This window comes from Papio anubis, chromosome 3 (genome assembly GCF_008728515.1).
Source record: "Papio anubis isolate 15944 chromosome 3, Panubis1.0, whole genome shotgun sequence".
In the NCBI taxonomy this organism is placed as follows: domain Eukaryota; kingdom Metazoa; phylum Chordata; class Mammalia; order Primates; family Cercopithecidae; genus Papio; species Papio anubis.
The window spans coordinates 78591532-78611449 of NC_044978.1; the positions used below are offsets into that span (position 1 = coordinate 78591532).

Consider the following 19918-nt stretch of genomic DNA (forward strand, 5'->3'; position numbering starts at 1 on the left):
GCTGGGATTACAGGCACGAGCCACAGCGCCCGGCCACCATTGTCATTTAACTCGTCCTGAATTTGATTCCTTAAAGACTCACGCAAAGCTAAAGCATTCTGGGAAAGTTATTGTAGACCAACTGTACCTCAGAAGGCATCACAAACCTAACAACTTCAAATGATTTTATGTATACTAATACGGGTGATTTCTTTTTCCTACTTTGTGTTTTCCCAATTTTCAATAATGTACATGAATTAAACTTATAATTTTAAAAACTCAAAAATACATTTATAATGTACATTGTTCTTGGTTTGAAAATGAATTGCAGTATATTCCAATGGGGAACTTTGTGCTGAACTCTCAGGTTCATGACATGCTTATTGGGAATATTGTTTCCTCTCTGATGACTCCTGCAGGAACAATAGGATTACGTTTTGTTTTCTTTAAAAACAGTAACTAGACAGTTTGTTCACATAACTAAAAAGTCATATAATCTCTGCATACTATGCACAGTTCAGGGTGTGTCCACTTTTTTATTTTTCTGTGGTAAAATTCAGTGATTTCATTTACTGTAAAACCCTAATCAATCAACTAAACCTGAAGAAGGCCTCAGGAGTAGATTTCTTGCAGAGTTGTAAAAAATCCTTCCATCAGTGGCTGGCCTCAATTGTTGCTCAACTATTCTTAGTAACTCTTCATGTTACTCTGTTTAGAATTGAATCAAAATGCAATGCAATTAATTTAAAAGGAAAATATGAGAGAGAAAAGACTTCTGAGCTACCTTCAAAACCAATTTAATTTTTCTCATGAGCAACAAGGATATTTTAAACATAATGAATGGTTCAACTCTAAAGTCGGCTATACTCTCCTCAACGAAACAATTAAGAATGCAGGCATTGATTCTGTGTTTATTGATATAAAGGAACTATTGTCAGAGAGGCAAATATATCCAAGAGAGTTTAATCAGGGCATTATAGATTCTTAGACTGCATAGTATAATCTGATTATGAATAGCAGGTGGTTAATGTACCAGAAGAAGAGTGGATAAGAATAGTCACCTAATAATGGTGTACAAAACAGCTACATGGCTTCATTTTTTATTTTTGTTTTTTACTAAAAAAGTAATAAAATGACTTTGGGTCCAGGTGGTACAGTAAAGGGATGCTTTGATGTACCCTACTAATCCTAATACTCAGAAATTAGTGATAAAATATAAAAATGGGAACAAGACATAAGGATCGGGAGCTATAAGCATACTGAGCTCCAGTTTTGGAAGGAATCGGTCAGAAACAGGTTCCTGGGGATCAGACCCAAGCCATGCTTTGGAAATCATGTTCTAAAACTCTGACTACTAGTTCTGATTGTTTTCTCATCACTTTTTGGTTTTTATTTTATGACAATCATATTCTTGAATTTTTGAATATATTAATTAAAGGTTGTGTGTATGCATGTTTAATTTTGTTATGACTTTTTGGAATTCTCTTTTGTTTTTCCAGTTATCACTATTTTCTCCCACTGTGTTTCTATTTGTCTTAGATGTTTTTCTTTCATGTTACTTGTTTTCCTCATATACCTGGTTGTTCTTAGCTTGTCTGCTAAGTTCTAAGAATGTAGGACTCTGAGGCTGGTGTGAGTTTCCTCTGGTGTTACATTTCAATAGATTTAAGTAGGTTGGTTTTTCTGTAACTCTCTGGAGTAGGAAATCATACCAGGAGCAGTTTGTACTTGGGTGGGTGTCAACTATTAGATTTCAACTTACAGTGAGTGGGTAGGGAGCCAGGAGGCGAAGCTCCCAAATGCCAAATGGGAGGAACTCACTGTGGAGCATTTGCATTCACACTAGATCCCTTAAATTTCTCCCATAAGGTTCTGTTCAACTTTTAAAGGAAACGGACCCACAGTTTTTTTCAGGAGGGGAAACTCTGGCTGCCTATCTTCTATGGAAGGGTTGGAGGAAGGGGAAAGCGGCACATCTCATTTTCTTGAAACTTTTCTGGCTCAGAGCCTCTGAGAAGTTTCAAAAGAGAGTTTGGCTTCTGTTGATCTTTTATAAAATAGATGACTGGAAAGTAATGTATTAAAACAATATTATGTTTGTTTCCCTCCCAAATGATGGAACGCATCACTTATTTAAGACAAAATGTTATGCTCTCAGTTTTCATAGAAGAACCATTTAAGAAATAATTACCACCTACAGGACGTTTTGGGATCTTTTGCAAAACTGTAGTTTTTCATTATGTCACTTCAAATCCTTTATATAAAACCCATCCCAAGAACCCAGCTAACTAACTGGTATAGGCTTTAATGATTTACCTAGCTAGTATAATATTACGAGTAAATGTCCTTAGTCAGAGGACCTGGTGATAGAGTCATATTGGAAATTCAAGCTCACTGTCATTATTAGAAAATAACTGCAAATACTATGTCCTCTGCTGATTGGTTAAATGCATTGCTCTTACCTACGAGACTCTGTCATCTTTAGTACAATTGCTTAGCCTTTCTGTTTCCTCTTGGTATTTCTACCTCAAATAGAGAAATTTGCCCAGAATGTAATAATAATTTTTAAAACTTAGTGTGGGAAACACCTGCACATGATGAAAGACAGCCATGCAATAGAATTGTCAATGATGAAGAAAGCAGCTTCAGATGAAAATTGCATGTTTGCTAGACTGAAAGAAAAAAGCAAGCTTGACTAATGTTCTCACCTCTATATTAAGCAAGAGGAATGCCATCGACTGCACTCAGCACAATCTAGAAAAAACAACTTCCTCTTTCTGAAGCCATTTCCTTTTCATACCTAATATTATCTGTCAGCCACTGGTAGTTCCCTTTACCATGACTGCAGTTTGCATCAAAGCAACCTACATGGCAAGGGAGAGTTAGAATATGGATGAGTCCTCACGATATGCAGCCCCTTTGAAAAGGTCTGTGGACATCCCCCACTCGCTATAATTTCGATACAGTATAGGCAGCATGCTGGCAACCCAGGTTGAGGACATCTAAATATCAACTCCTACTACACCAAAGCAAAGGCAAATTTTCCCTTTGTTAATTTCACAGGAAATAGAGGAACTCATCCTCTCTCCTCCAATGACTGATGAAGAGGTAAAGATATTTTCAGAATATCACACTTCAGAAGGCTAAGCAAGATACAGTATTTGGAAGGAGCTTGGAATTTAAGTCTCTACCACCTGCCAGCTGGGTCATCTTGAATAAATAACCTAAATTCATTAAACTTCAATTTTTCTCATCTCTAAAATGGGGGTGATGATTTCCTCCTTATAAAATTATATTGCAAAGATGGTGAGGCTTTATATATTTAAAATATATGGTGCAGAGGTGGATTAACTAGAACTGGCTTAATAGACAACCTAAACATATGTTCAGGACAGAAGCAAAATGGGGGCCTCCAAAATGAAAAAAGTTAATTAGGTAAAAGTATGTCGTTCTTCAAAAGAAAACGATTAGGCCGGTCGCGGTGGCTCATGCCTGTAATCTCAGCACTTTAGGGGGCCAAGGCCGGTGGATCACCTGAGGTCAGGAGTTCGAGACAAAGCTGACCAATATGGTGAAACCCCGTCTCTACTAAAAATATAAAAATTAGCCAGGCGTGGTGGCGGGCGCCTGTAGTCCCAGCTACTCAGGAGGCTGAGGCAAGAGAATCGCTTGAACCCGGGAGGTGGAGGTTGCAGTCAGCTGAGATCATGTCACTGCACTCCAGCCTGGATGACAGTGCGAGACTTCATCTCAAAAAAAAAAAGAGAAAACTATTGAACTAGTTGTCTGATATTTTTTTAAAAAGCTTATTTATATTTTATCATACTTTCAAAAAATGCTTTTGGATACTTTGCTGCTACTCATTTTGATTACATATAGGAATGGAGCCATGAACTTCTCAGTGCCTCGTCATTCAAAGCATATTCCTTTACCTCAGGTTTCCTCCTCTCTCTCTAGTCTATATCTGAGAGAGCTACACATATACCCAACCATTTTTTTACATTAGGCATACCCAAACATGTTAACATATTTGTGCTGGTATACTTAGGAGCTAGTTTTTGACTTATAGCAAATGTTCCCTTGAAATAATTAAGGCCATAAATACCTATGTCAGTTGTGTTGGTTTATTTTTTACCTGTGTCCTTTCAGCCTACATTTTTCTATATTGTTCTATGTATTATCAAGTTCTCAGACCCTGGGGACTAATTTTCTGGCATGTTGTTTGAAAAAAAAAAAACTACTCAAAAAAGGTAGAAAATTAATTACAAATGCATACGTGGTAAATGTTTAAAATATAATGAGACTCACAGGTTTTCCACTATTTGATATTCTCTTTACAGAGTGAAATTGATGTACAGCAAAGCACACCAGGTACGTGCTCATAGGGACAGACTTCTCAAAAGTTGTTCGAGTCCATTTATCATCCACTGACTCTTCTTTCTATTGAAAAGAAAAGATAAACTTTTAGCTGTCAAAATATCAATCATATATATACAAGACAAACAGACGATTACCCCAAACCTTGCTTTCCAGTCAGAAGTCCTTTGTCAAAGCTTAGCGGTCTAATTGTTTGTGGTGATGTGGAAAAGACTATAGGAAAATTTACTTCGTTTTTAGAACTGTTAAAGACTGGCTGAATTACACACTGTATTAGGTTTTTCAGGGAGAAATAAAATGTTGACTGGACTATCAGTTGAATAGGAGTTTGTCTGTCTACACTAAACACACCATGCTGACCATAATATTTGAGAGTACTGCAATCTCCTAATGAAAAACAGGCTCGTGCTCAGGTATTTGCTGATTCGACTGTGCAGGAGGGCAATTGCTGTACCCACTGTAGCGGAACATTGGCTTCTCTTTTCCATCTTTGGTTGTCTACTTCAAAGACCAAAGGTATGGTCACCGAAGTCAGTGCCTCGGTCTCCATGGACAGAGCGAAGGATTCTATTGCTTGACACAACTATTGACCTATCTGGCTTGTTGTGTCCATGCCAGCTCTGCTGTCCTCACTGTCGATCACCAATCCTAACACTTCAACCATGAATACTTGCCCAACTCCTGCTTCCATTATTAAACATTTCCACATCTCCTGCAGCCACTCTATTTGGGATGGTTTAAAAAAGATTAAGTGAGGGAGGCTGGACTAGAATGGGTGCCGCTGACACTTCAAGCATGTGTGTGCATGCCCTTGTATAATCGTGGTGGGGCTCCAGGCTACATTACCATAAAAACGTAGTAGTATAGTTTTGATCTCCTAAGAACCCAGATATTCTCCTACTTCCAGGACTACTATTTGGATCTAGTAGAAGGTAAAGTGTAACTCTGCACAGTGAAAAGGCCATAAGGGAAGATCTTAAGCAGAAGTTGGTGAATTTGCCGTTTTCCCCCCCAACTTCATCTAGATTGGTGTGTCATACTTTCAATTTATCCTTTCCTCTTTCTTCTCCAATCAAACCTTAGAAGAAAAGAAATTGGTAATTAATTCTCACTGAGGCACGGATGGCTGCTAAGAGTACATTTTAATCCTCTTAAGTGTTTATTTGCTTCATTTTGTTGTTGCTTTCTCAAGGAATATTTTATCATTTAAAAAGATGAATTTTAAGATAATATTTAAAATAGTGGATCAGAAAGATGGGAGACATAATTTGGGGCCAGTGTCCTTCTGATTATTGTACCTAAAGATGAGCCTGACCCTTTCACATGTCAAATGTATAAAGTATGTAAACCTCAACTTTGAGGTAATGAAACTCTAGGTAACAACATTATCCATATGGGGATAGATGCAATAACAGAGAAAAGTGTTTTATGTGAATGAATAATTTATACAGGCAGAAATTATCAGCCTTTTAAAATTTTTTTCTCTTTTTTCTTTTTTAAATTTTATTTATTTATTTATTTATTTATTTATTTATTTATTTATTATACTTTAAGTTCTGGGATACATGTGCAGAACGTGTAGGTTTGTTACATAGGTATACATGTGCCATGGTGGTTTGCTGCATCCATCAACCCATCACCTACATTAGGTATTTCTCCCAGTGCTATCGCTCCCCTAGCCCCCGACCCCTTGACAGGACTTGGTGTCTGTGTCCATGTGTTCTTATTGTTCAACTCCCACTTATGAGTGAGACCATGCGGTGTTTGGTTTTCTGTTCCTGCGTTAGTTTGCTGAGAATGATGGTTTCCAGTTTCATCCATGTCCTTGCAAAGGACATGAACTCATCCTTTTTTATAGCCTGTTTTTTTTCTCCAGACATTTAACAAGCACTTCCCATTCACCAAAAGAGTCTATGGGCAAAGTGTTCCCTGGTTTGCTTCTACAACCCAGTGTTTAAGTGATGATTTTTTTTTATAGTAGCTTTATCTTTTTTTTTTTTTAACAAAAACAAAAACTGGGTTTATATTCACCTGAAAACTAAATAGTGAGTAGCCCTCAAATATTTTCAAGTCTGTAACTCCATTAGCTTGCCATTACTGCAATTTGTCACGACTCAGGGATGCTGGTAGCTAAGCAGAGCCCAAGCAGATGTACGTGTCTGCGGCATTGTCTCTTGCATAGAAACACCAGTGTGCCCTTCTTGCGGGACTGTGATATCTTACAGACTTCTAGGACTCAAAGAAAAAGATTGCCAAAATGTATTTCACTCGGCTAAATAAACTATTAGTGCACATTTAGTTTTAGAATTCAATGGGTTGTCTTTCACAGAAAATCAGGTAATTGGCCTAATGTTGTCAATAGACTCTCTGCATAAACAAAACATTTAAAAAATACTTACCGCCACTGGCATATTTGAAAGTGCTTCATATTCTTTGGGATGGGTGATAGATATTGTATAAGTTGCCTTTTTGTTGGGCTCATCAAAACAAGGAAAGGATTTCCTGGCATCTGTGGGTTCATGATCGGTGGCCGCTATGCTCCTTAGAAAGAAACACACAAACAAAATGTATGCTGCTTCTTCTGACAACCCCTATGTCTCTATTCCTAGGGGAAAAAAAAATCAGCTATGCAATTATAACTATTACATTTCCAAAAATGAGGTTCCATCTAGAAGACTATCAAATACTTGTCAAAAGTTTTCCTGGAATTTTTAGGTTAACAAATTTTTAAAAAATTCTGAGACAGATTGCTTCAGATATTTCATTCACATATTTATTTGTCAAAAACCACAGTTACTTCTGCATCAACCTAACAGCTATTTTGGTGCCATAACTAAAAATCTGTGGAGGAGCAAAAATAAATCCAATTATGAGCCAGTACTCTCTCCACTCCAAACCCATTGAGCAACAAGTAGATAAACAGAAAGCCAAACTTAAAAGCTTTTGTCTAACTACCCTTATGGGAAATGAACAGCTGTCTTCTGTCACAGAGTGGAGTTTATTACAGAGTCCCCAGTCCCTGCCCCTAATGGCACATTCTTTGTTATTTATATTACACCAGGGACAAAACCCCCAGTTTCATTTCCATGTAAAGGCAGTGCTGAGTAATCTCCTAGGTGAAGTAACCTTTGTCCCAGATTAAAACTCACTCTTAAAAAGAGACAGCAGCATTTATTTTTATGGCTCTAACTAGGCATATGCTTGTGTAAACTAAAATGTTAATGTTTACTATTTTCATAATTTCAAGGTGAAAATATTATTTTCTGAGTAATTGCTCAAAAAATCAATAAGCATATACTTCTTACATGTAAATATATTACAGTAAGAGAATACTGTATATTTGCTTATTAGAAAATCAAGCAAAGTAAAAAGTATAAAAGTAAAGAAATGGTCATTTCTATTCATTAATAATATGTATACGGAAAAATGTTGTCGTTCAGGATTCTCAAAACTAAGAAAGAATACCATAAAGAATATCAGGCTAAATTATTACATTATCCATTCACCCAAGAAATATTAATTGAGTCCCTTCCAAACACACACACACATGCACACACAAGCACCTGTGCATGCATGCACACATTTGCAGACATTTTTCTGGCTGCTGTATGAAACTGCCTTTGCAAAATTATAACAGAGGAAATTATGACAGTGAAAAACGTCAGCCCTAACCGACTCCATCTTGCTTTTAACCTTTAAGCTGTATTTGTTCATTCCTGAGCACAGGCTGAACTAATTTTGGGAAGGAATTCGGTTCATGGTTTGACTCTGAAACCAAATTGATAATAGCCCTTTCCTGAAAAGACCTCCTTCTTCCCTGGGGACCAGTCTGCTTTTGCAGGACTAACAAATTAGCTACAAGATTAGAAATTACAGTTTAGGGGTCATGCAGCCTCTGGCTGCAAGAGTCTCAACCTCCTCAAATTCCTCATGGGGATAACATTACTACTGTAAAACCTAAGATTAGTGCTTGAGATATTTTGCAGACTCTGTCCTTGATAGATCAGCTGACACCACCCAGACCAGTAATCTGGCTCAACCAGTTCTGCCATCCCACCCAGGAACAGAAAACAGCAAGAAAAACTCACTTTCGACCCTCTATGATTCCATCTCCAACTTGACCAATCAGCACTCCCCACTTCCCAAGCCCCTACCCGCCAAATTATCTTAAAAACTCTGATCCCCAAATGCTCAGTGAGACAAAGTTGAGTAACATTAAAATTCCGGTGTCCTGCACAGCTGGCTCTGTATGAATTACTCTTTCTCCGTTTCAATTCCCCCAATCTTGATAAATCGGCTCTGTCTAGGCAGCGGGCACAGTGAACCGACTGGGCGGTTACATGTATAGATAAGATTCCAGATGGCTTACAGGGTGCTAGACAAGAGATACACAAATAAATAAATAATTTAGGAGAGTGATGATAGCTATATAGAAAATAAAACACTGGAAGAGACAGAATGACTAGGAAAAGTGGTAAGCAACATTAGGTAGAGTAGTCACAATCTCTTGGTTTGTCAAGATCTACATAATAGAAAAAGCCAGGCAAGTGGAGGTTCGGGGAAATATGTTCAAGTAGAAGGAACCATTAGTGCAAAGTCCCTAAGATGAAAAAGAACCTGATGTGGTTAAAGAATTGAAAGGTGTCCAGTGTGGCTAAAGAACACTGATCCAGATGGACTGGAGCCAGAGATAAGTTGGACATGAAGTCAGCAGAGTCCAGATCAGGAAAATATCAGAGATCGTGAGAAGAGCATGCATTTTATTTTGATTCAAGGATTTATTACAGTCAAGGATTTGACTGCCTTTGGCCAAATATGGGAGTGTTGGAACATCAAAATAAACAATGGGATTATAACTCATTGAATAAATTAACAATCTCTGACTTTTTACTCTGATTTTTTAAAATGAATAAATAAATGGGTGACAAGGGAAATTTCTTCCTTCCAGTAGATTGTCTACTAATAATATTTGAAGGAAAATTGATTTTAAAAAATCATCAGTGGGTGCCAAAACAAGGGGGTGAAAGTTTGGGGAGGAAGGGATATTTGCAAGGTTTCAAAAAAACACCCTGAAAGTTACCTAAAGAGAAACATTTTAACTTTACAATGGAGCCGTTTGTTGGACACTACCTTAAGCAAGCTACAAAGGAAGCATCACTAATAAGAGTTCAAACAAGCACAGTGTGTCTCTAATGCGATTTCCTCAGAGAGACACATCACTTCTGTGATAGTCCTGACAAAGAAAAATAAAAAATAAAAAGTTTAACTTGTATTTTTAAACCATGAGGAAAATCAGACAAGCTAAAACTGAGGGACATTCACAAAATAGCTGGCCTGTATTCTTCAAAGATATTAACTTTAGAAAGACAAAGGAGGACTAAGGGACTTCTTTTAGTTTAAAGTTTAAAGGAGTCTAAAAGGGCATGACACTAAATGCAATGCACCATTCCAGACTGGGTACTGGACTGGGAAAAAAATCATTTAAAAAGACATCATTAGGTTAGTTGATAAAATTTCATTACAGACTGTGAATTAGATAATTGTATCAATGTTAAATTTCATGCTTATTTTAGAGAATGCCCCTGTACTTAAGAAATATGCTCTAATGTTAAGGGATAAAGGGAGAGGATGTTTCCATGTGCTCTGGAAAGGAAGGGGAAGGGTTACGGGCTACAATGTAAACAATTGGTGAATCTAGGTTAAGTATTTCTAGGAATTCCTAGTACCATTCTTATAACTTTTCCTATGAGTTTGAAATTATGTCACAATAAAGTTACCCAAGAAAAGCCTCAGTTAAGAATTCATTCTGCAAAAGAATAATCATTGATTAGTTTTGTGACATTAACAGTTTAGTCAATTGAAGTTTCTAAACACCTTGCAGATTGTAGTTAATTGCAAATATATCAGACTCTAAAAAAGCCTGTACACTTTCCCAGAGTATGAAAGTTTTATAGTAAGATCCACCAAGCTCCAACCCCATGTTTAGTTAGCTGCCTTTTTCTTCTGAATTCTTCTGGCTTCTGATGTCTTCCAGAGGCAGAGGAAAAGGAAAAGTCACTCCTTGCAAGAATGTCTCCGCTGAGTCACACCTCAGAAATAGGCCAGCTAATTTGAGAAAATGAATGTGTGTGAGTGTGCACGCGTGCATGTGCGCACCACACACATCTTCATGTGTGGGAGGTGAGAGGAAAGAGGGAGTGGAATTACACTTTCCTAAGCTATAGCCATGGGGTATGTTTTCAAATACTCTATTTTACTCTTGGCTGGATGCTAGAATATGAATACACACACACACACACACACACACACACAAACACACACATATATATATTCCTAAGAATCCAGGAAAGAAAATAATTTTCAATCCTTTTCTTACCTTCTCTCTTTAAAAGACATTCTGCTTGATTGTAAGCAAAAACTACCTTTCTAAACTAGCGTATTCCTGAGCTTGCCAACGGACATGGAACAGAACAGTGTGGGAGATTTCTCTGTGGAGTGTGTTTGGTCAAGCTCAGTGGTCGTCTCAGCAAATGTCAATCACAGCAAGTCTAACTCAATCACAGTGACCCAGATATAGATACAGTGACATTCATCAACCAGAAGAGCTATATAATGTTTATTTTCTTTTTCTTTTTTAAAGTTCAGAGCCAATATGATTTTATGGGGAAAACCCTTTTCTAAGAGCAAACATTCTTACATTCTAATCCACTTCAGCTACTTAAGTGGGATCTTGACCAAGTCACAAAACCCCAGACTTTTAGTGTCCTCATCTGTAAAACCTGGTCACCAGAGCATGTATGGCCTCTTCACAGCATTATGGGGAAGTGAGAAGGGGTAGATTACATGTAGTAATACATTTGAAACTCCCTTAAAATTTACATAATGTGGTTAGGATATACCTCATTCTACATCTCACAAATCTAGAATGTAAGAATCTACATCTTATAAATGTAGAATGCTGACTATGACCTAGCACTTTCACAATCTGAAATATTTCAAATTCTTTCATTTGACTGCAATATATACTGGAACAAAATTACTTGGTGTATATACACTATATGCAATACAAGCATTTTTAAAATGGTAACCTGTTCTTTTTCTCATGAACTTCAGAATAACTCAAAAGCTCCTTTTTATATATCCTAAATTCCATCAGTCGGCCCTAAACTTTTCTAAGTGTATGCAAAGTTGAAAACAAGGAATAAGAGATAACAATACAAAACAATTCTAGATCACAACTTATTTGGGAAGGTTGTATTCAGTGATTAAAATCAGATGACTTGTGTTGCAAATTAAGAGAAAAAGGCTGACTAATAGCACAATATGTTCAGGAGTGACTTGTGGGTATGTCCTGAATGATTATCACGCCAGGCAAATGTGTTGGAGTAAACCACCTTCCCACAAGGGCCCCCTATGCCACATTAATAGGTCACTTACTAGACCTAGAACAATAAAATGATAGTCTATGCAATTTAGTCATTTCCAAAAGGGAAGAGCATTTCTCTGGCATCTCTGAGTGGATCAGATCAAGGTGACTTTAGAGAAAACTGAGGGAGAAGGGACGATAGCACCAACTGTGGCTTGAATCACTCTGAATCGACTCTAAAAACAAAAACCAAGAAAGGTACCTAATTATCTCATAAATCATCTGGTATGCTGCTTCCAGGGAAGACTCTCCAGCTGTGTTGAGCAATTTTATAGTTGAACCAGCAAAATAAACAGCAAATTTTGGGTGAAATCCTTAAACACAGAGCTTCTGATTCAGAACAGGTAGTCACAATTGCTAGAAGTCTATATATACTAAATAAAGGGTTCCAGAATTACGTACAGGAGCAGATTGGTGGAAAACAACCCCTCTAGATTGTTCAGACTTCTGTGTATTTTTATGGTGGTTTGAATTATCCAGTTAGTTATTTAACTTTATTTTCCAGTTGCTTTTTTTCTATATAGAAGATATTCAAGGTCAAGTAAAATTTCTTTTTGTTTTTTTGCTTCCAAAATAAAATAAATTTACTTAGCCTCCTGCAACAAGTAAACAAGACCAAAAAGAAAATATATTCTTTGTTTGTTTGTTTGTTCGTTTGAGATGGAGTCTCACTCTGTCACCCAGGCTAGTGTGCAGTGGCGCGATCTTGACTCACTGCAACCTCCGCCTCCTGGGTTCAAGCAATTCTTCTACCTCAGCCTCCAGAGTAGCTAGGATTACAGGTGTGTGCCATTACCCCCTACTAATTTTTGTATTTTAAGTAGAGACGGGGTTTCTCTATGTTAGCCAGGCTGATCTCGAACTCCTGACCTCAGGTGATCCGCCCACCTCAGCCTCCCAAAGGGCTGGGGTTACAGGCATGAGCCACCTTGCCCAACCAAAAATCTATTCCTTATTAACATTCTTATTGATAATGGGATAATAGCTCAGCACACCAATCTAAGAATATAATCAACAAACTGACATACAATAAAAATTTCAAGGTCAAAACTACATGTGCTTGAGTATACATACACATCCGTGCACGTAAGAATACATTACACACACACACACACACACTTAATGATAATTATCTCACCGATGTTTCCACTCAACTCCTAAATCTTTATTACAAGCTCTAACCTTGCGCTTCAGACTTACATAGGCAAGTGCTTACTAGTCATCTCTTCCTAGATGTCTGACAAGCCATCAACACATCTGACACTGAACTTACGACCTTCCCTTCTAACGTGGCTATTTCCTACCTATTTCCAATATCAACTGAGGTGAAGGCTAGCTGGGGTATCCTAGACCCATAACTTTAACTCACCCTTCCTCGTAGTCAATCAATCTGCAAATCTTGACTACTTTACCTCCAAACTATTTTCTCCATTGTGCACTCTCTTCTCTATCCTGAAATCACTTTTCCTATCTGATTCTTATCTTCTCTTTCCTGGATTGCTCCAATATCTTTCATATATCCAAGTGTATAGTTGAGTTAACTCTTTCTTTCACCATCCATGTCCAAAAAGTCACCGGGTAATTTCTCCTTCATAATGCCTATGATGGCTATTTTTCCTTTTCCTTCATATGGGTTTTCCTCAGTGATATCTAGCTAGCCTCTTCATATAAACTTCCCCTACAAACTAATTTTCTTGTCCCCACTATGCTTTTCTGACTTGGTGCCTTTCCTTTATGCCTGCTTTTACTTTCTCACTGGTCTCTGCTGCTCAATTCCCACCATAACATCAAAATTCAGCTTAAATCCTACTAGTGCTACGAAGAACACCTTGGAAGCCCAAACTAGAAATTATCTCTTTGAAATTCCGGTTGTACTTCCTGTCAATTCCACTGTTTCTCTGCCTTTAAACTATGGAATTTGCATTCCTAAGTTCAAATACACACACACACACACACACACACACACACACTCTTCCTTTCCACAGGGTAGGGAAAAAAGGAACCAAGGGAAAATTTTCACCTAAGTGGGAATGTAGAGATGTTCTTGGTGGAAGTTGGGCTCGTTTATGGGAAAGGAGCTGTGGTAATGCAATGTGTCCCAGCATTTGCCAGAGGACACTAGTCATGTGAGAGCTTATATGATAATATTTCCATATATTCCATTTAACAATATTTGAGTGTTCACTGTGTGCCAAACAGTAAATGAGAGACATATATCCCTACTCTTAAGAACCCCACAGAAGAATCCATAGCCAGAGATAGTTGGAAAACTACATAGAGGACGTTATCACATAAAAGTCTCTGAAAACCCTATAATCCCAGCTACTCAGAAAGGTGAGGTGGGAGGATCACCTGAACTCATGAACTCATGGGTTCGAGCCAGAAGTTCTACTCCAGCCTGGACCTCATCTCTTTAAAAAAAAAAAAAAAAAGTCTCTGAAAAGTTCCATAATTAAAAAACAAAATCCAAAACAGATCATTGTGTATTTAGTATTATTGCACAAACTGATTTAGCCACAGAATCTCTCCCCTGCTATTTTTCTGGTAATATCCACTGAGATCCCCATGCAACTAGAATTCTGCGGTCCATACTTTGGGAAATGCTAAGTAAGCATAATTCAAATGCTGACAAGGAAAAGCCAAATCTTGGCGAGAAGAAAATATATACTTTGGAGTTTGAGTGGAGGGAAACTCTTTTAGGGAAGGGAACAGCTAGAAATCCTACATAACACGGTGAGAAAATGGGAAGAAGGAGGGTGTGGTCAGAGGAACATTCCAAAGGTTCCAATCCTTCCAAGTGAATTTCCTCAGACCCTAAAGAATAGACTAGAGAGTAGGAAGAGGTAGATCAATAAAGGAAAAGCGACTGGATGTTTCTCAGACTTTCTCCTCCCACGCCGCACTACAACTCTGTTCCCAGAAAGACAATGTGGAATTCTAAATTGTACCCCCTTTCTTCCCCATGTCTCAATCTTGAAAGAAAGCATCTTGGGTAGCTGTGAAGTTTGTGAAGCTCTAAGTCCTGATTGTATTTGCAGAAATTAAGTAATTTTGGTGACTACTGAGTGCAATCCTGTTTAGTTTGCATTGTGGTTGCCACATTAATATCCCTAACTGCTAATACTCAATCCTGGAGTTACATTTTACGTTAAGGTCAGAAAATATAATTTTTGACTCCGTACTTCACATGTATTACTATGATGATGTTTAAAATGATACAAACGTCACATATGATGAAACTCACTCTATAGTATGAAAGAAAGGCGCTGCCCCTGGTGAACTCCCTCTGGCGGCCCTTATATGGAGCCTGTGGATGAGAACTCCTAGGGGCTGCATTGCCAAAATATTACTCACAGGCTTGGAAAAAAAAAAGCATGATGCACTTTTCTCATATGCTTGAAATATTTCAGACAAGGAAAACAAAAAGTATTCCATTTAGCCTAAATGAGGTTATTGAGCTGACGCCAGATCTGTTCCAAAACCATGTGTGTGCAGTACAGAACTGGCAGCATCTTTTGTAATGTGAGAGCTTCAACTGCTCCCAATGAAACACACAAACTTGGGAACACCAATCCTCAGAGAGAGCTGAACTGAGCATCAGCCTTCCTCACCAGTCTCGCCATCATTTCGCATTCTCCAATCAAAAGTTAAGTCAACTGAGCTTCAGAAGGGCAGCTCTCTGGTATACATTTTATGGTGAAATTAACTGGTACTGTAAATTAACTCCAAGAGTGAGAGTATTTGTGTGTATAATGCTTTTTTAGACTTATAATGTACATAATACAAACTTATTAATGGAAACTATGTAGTTCCCATTTTTGACCTTCCTCATATGTGTAAAATTTTATTTCATTATTTTATAAATATTTTGATGGTTTTACTCAGATAAAATTTTTCTTGTCTTTACGATCTAAGAAGCAGTTTTAAAGTTTTAGCAATAATATTTAAAAAGTCTTGACTCACTTTCACTTTAATGAATTTTTAGAATCTTTTTAAGGTGGATATTCTTCAGAATATTGCCCTTCCTTCAACCATTGGCAAACACTTTTAAAAAATCATTGTATTATTAATAAGGCTCAGAGAAATAGGTGCTTTCATACATTGTTGGTGGAAATGGAGTTTGGGACATATTTTTTGGAAGTCAGTTTGGAGACACACACACATGCATACACATATTCATGCATATATATGTTATATATGTATATGCATGTACACATATATACGCAGACATACACGTGTTTATACACAGGTAGTATTGGCCCATCTTCTAGGAATTTTCTTAAAGAAATATTAGAAAATATTCATAAATAGTTATTTACAAGGATAGTCAATATAAGTATGTGCCTTCTTCTAGATCCTTACAGGTGAAAAAATAGGAGCAACTTAAATACCCACATTTAATGGAAAAGTGAATCAACTACATTGTATTCATACAATGGCCTACAATGTATCCATCAAATCATTTGTGGAAGAACACCAAATGACCGTATTAAAGCGTTGATGCTATATTGAAAAAGCATGTTCCACAATACTAGGTATAATATAATTATGCCACAGCTATCTATGTCCAGAAAAGTACTAAAAGAGTCTCTGCCTGAATGTTAACAATGGCTATACTTGGGTAAAGAATTTATGGATGACTTTATTTTTTCTTATAATTATTCTCTGTTTTCTGAGTTTTCTTCAATAAATGTGTATTATTTATGTTATCAATAAACAAAGTACTATTACAATATCTTGGTATATTTGTACATTTTGACCCCAGCAATTCTATTTTTAGGACTATATCCTAAGGAAATAAACAGATGCACACACAAAGAGGTATTTAGAACTATGTTCTTTGGTGATTTGTTTATAATAATAAAATACTAGAAACAACTCAAATGCTCAACAATAGAATTTGTTTTAAAAAATTACAATGTATTCAAGCAATGGAATATTTCACCTCTTTAAAATCAGATTCTTAGCTGTGTGCAGTGGCTCATGCCTATAATCCCAGCACTTTGAGAAGTGGAGGCAGGAGGATTGCTTGAGCCCAGGAGTTCAAGACCAGCCTGGGCAACATAGCAAGACCCTGTCTCAATAAAAAACAAAAAACAGATTCTTGAAAACATGTAAGAATAAGGGGAACTTCCCATGACATTAAGAAAAAAAGGCATATAGATAGACAGATATAATGCAATTAAAGGTTTGATTGCCTAGAAAAATGTTAGAATATACATTAATATGCTAGCAGGGATTACCACTGGGCAGTGAAATTACTTACAGATTCTTTTGATTATCCTTTTTGATAACTTTTATGCTTTCAATGATGTAATTTTTATGAACATAAAAAAATACATAAATGATAAGAGTGTTTTATTGCTAGCAATATTAAGATATAGGATCTATATAAGCATGACCCCTCCAGATATTTTCTTCAAACTATCACTTCTACTCGATTTATCAGTTTACCACACAGGAATATAGGAATATTTAAATGTTTTGTTTTAGTCCATGGGTCTGTCGGACAAACAATAGAAAGAATTTTGACCAAAAATTTTGCTTGCTCTATAAGATGCTTAAAACAACAGGAAAAAGGGATATTTGTGGGTGGACTGGCCCAAGACTCACATCTTTATAAACTGTGACATGAAGCTTTCTTAATCATTTACCTCTTCAGAATCTAAGCCAGCAAAGCAGTCCGGAGACAACGCAAGGTGTAGTGTAGCCTTTCTCCCTGATGCAAGGGCTACATCTACAGTGTGAAGGAAGATTTTTGGAGTTCAATGAGAGAGTTTATGCCTTTAACATAGCTCTGGTAGTAGCCACTGATAGATGCAAAGGCTAAATAGGTGGGTAAGTAGAATAAATATCTATCTACCTAGATAGATATTTGTATAAAAATATTTGTATGTATTTAACTATTTAATATATCTTTTATGTTGTGAAAGGTTTAGCATTACGTTTGCATATTGCATGATGAGCAACAAGCCCCAAAATTTATCTATGCCACTGATGTGTGGACTTAATGGGTATTTCCTGAAAGCCTATGTGCAAAGCATGGTTCTGGCCATAGGAGACAAAAAAAACAGTCATGTCTTCCTTTCCAGATGAAGACACAAAGACAATTCTGTGGATCACATGTGATTTTTCAATGTCTCTCTTCTCCAAAAAAGAGACATTGGACCAAAAAAAAAAAAAGGACAAAATAATAACGGAAATTTACTGATGTTTCACGTAAATTTAGTGTAATACCACTTTAAAAGTTCACATACATTGCTATATATATATATTGCTACATAGCCTGGGAATATCACTAGTGAAATTTACCAAAGGCAGTTTTCACACCTGAGATAATGTACGGAAATCCTCAAGACAGGGTGCAGTATATTATTATTTCTCCTGATGGAATAAAAGACTTACATTGACTTTTGACTCCACAAAGCTCGTTCACTACTTTCAAGTTTTGTGACAGGGTTTGGAAATACAACAGGGCAACAATTTTGGCTTCCCAGATGGACAGCCAGAATTGAAACCAAGAGCCGATCAAGATCAGACCAACATAATAATTAAAAGTGGAGAGTGAAAAGAAAAGGAAAAGAAACGGAAAGCAGATATGTGAGTTTAAGGGAGGTAAAACAAAAATTAATATTTACTTGACTTGTCCGTTCTCCGTGTAGGTGGTTCTGTAAAACCCCACGAGGGAGCCGTTCAGCCAGCCGGCGAACTCCATGGTCAGGAGATAGAGGCTATCTCCACTGCTGGGGGTAAGCTCTTCCTCCGCCTCGACCACCACATACTCCTGCTTTTTGTACTCGAAACATCTCCGGACTTGCACCTGGTTCCCCGAGGGCCTCTTCAGCTCGGGGAGCCGGGTGATCCTGGTCTCCCGGAGGTGCAGCCACAGGTACCGGGTGGGCGCGCTCAGATTGATGGAGATGCTCACGGTGCCCGTGTAGGTGTCCTCCTCCAACAGGGGCTTCACGTGCAGGTCGTAGTGGACCGGGTTGACGAAGTCTGGCAGTCGAAAGTTTTTCCACTGTCCGCTCTCATCCTCACTGGCCGGGCAGATGTCCTGGTCCTGGGCAGGAGGACCTGAGGGGCTGGCCGTGGAAGACGGCAGGTGGGAAGGAGCCGGCGCCGTGCCCGGCCCACCATCCCCGCCGGAGTCACACGATCTGGTCAAGCCCACGGCAAGTCCCACTATTAATCCTACACCCACCACCACCGCACAGAGAATGGCCACGTGTTTCGTTTGAATGCAGTATCTCTTAGAGCCCTCTCTCTCCGCAAAGTTCATTTTTGCTTCCGAAGTCAAGTGTTACACATAAAAAGATGTTAAATTTAACTAACTAACGTCAGCAGACTTCCTTTTTAAATTGGAAGGAATCCCCTGATTTGGCAGCCTGTTTTCGCTTTTCCCACACCTCTCTCTCTGGCTTCTTGCGCCTTTTCCTCTCCCTTTTCACGTTCCCACCAGCCACTCAGGGTGAATGCGGAAACAAGGGGGGTGGAATGAGGACTCCGTAAGAGGAGCCGAGTGGGAGGAAGAGGGCTGGAGAGAAGACTGTCACAGCTCGCCTTATAAACGACGCATCTCCACCCCTACCCCTCCTGCACTGCAGCGAGTTAAATATAAAACAGGGCTTCGCTTATCAGCCAACGGGAGGATGAGCCCTTGCCAAAGCTCCGTCAGCAGCTTTCAGGGAGGAAGCGTTTGGGAGAGGTGTGCTTACGATAGAAAATCTCAACCTTTGCCACTCAGCCTGGGGCTTCTTCCTGTTGTGTTCACAATCTCTCCTTCCTAACTAAAGGGCTTCTTGAATTTCAGCTATTTTATCAGATAGCTTGCCAAAGAAACTAAATGTTTTCTTTTATTTTTTTCCCCCTCATATTATGTAAACATTCAAAATCTGTCCTTTGGAGAAGTCATATCCTGGAATTGGGTGCTCAGGATGATTCAAGGACCACCTAGGTACTCAGTAAATATTTGTGGAATTAGATTAGGAAAGCATAACCAGGTAACGCTAAATCAGTTCAGCTGGTGCTGAATGAATGCGCGAGGGGGATGCCAAAGAAATTAGCCAAAGCGGTAGTGGAGCTGGAAAGCTTAAGAAGAAGAGAGAGAGAGCAACAGGGGGAGAAGTCTGAAAG

At 38.1% G+C, this 19918-nt stretch overlaps 1 protein-coding gene across 2 annotated transcripts in view; it reads right to left on the minus strand.

Moving 5' to 3' along the window:
- The window catches only part of ENPEP (glutamyl aminopeptidase), an 82799-nt gene extending 63398 nt beyond the window's left edge, over window positions 1-19401 (minus strand). For both annotated transcript variants that reach the window (XM_009207373.3, XM_003899094.4), the window contains exons 1-3: window positions 18421-19401; window positions 6756-6897; window positions 4288-4419 (exon numbers count right to left, since the gene is read on the minus strand). In XM_009207373.3, the coding sequence (XP_009205637.2) occupies window positions 4288-4419; window positions 6756-6897; window positions 18421-19064 (918 nt within the window). In that variant the 5' untranslated portion in view covers window positions 19065-19401. The remainder of the gene's footprint in view (window positions 1-4287; window positions 4420-6755; window positions 6898-18420) is intronic.
- Between the last annotated feature and the right edge of the window lie 517 nt (window positions 19402-19918).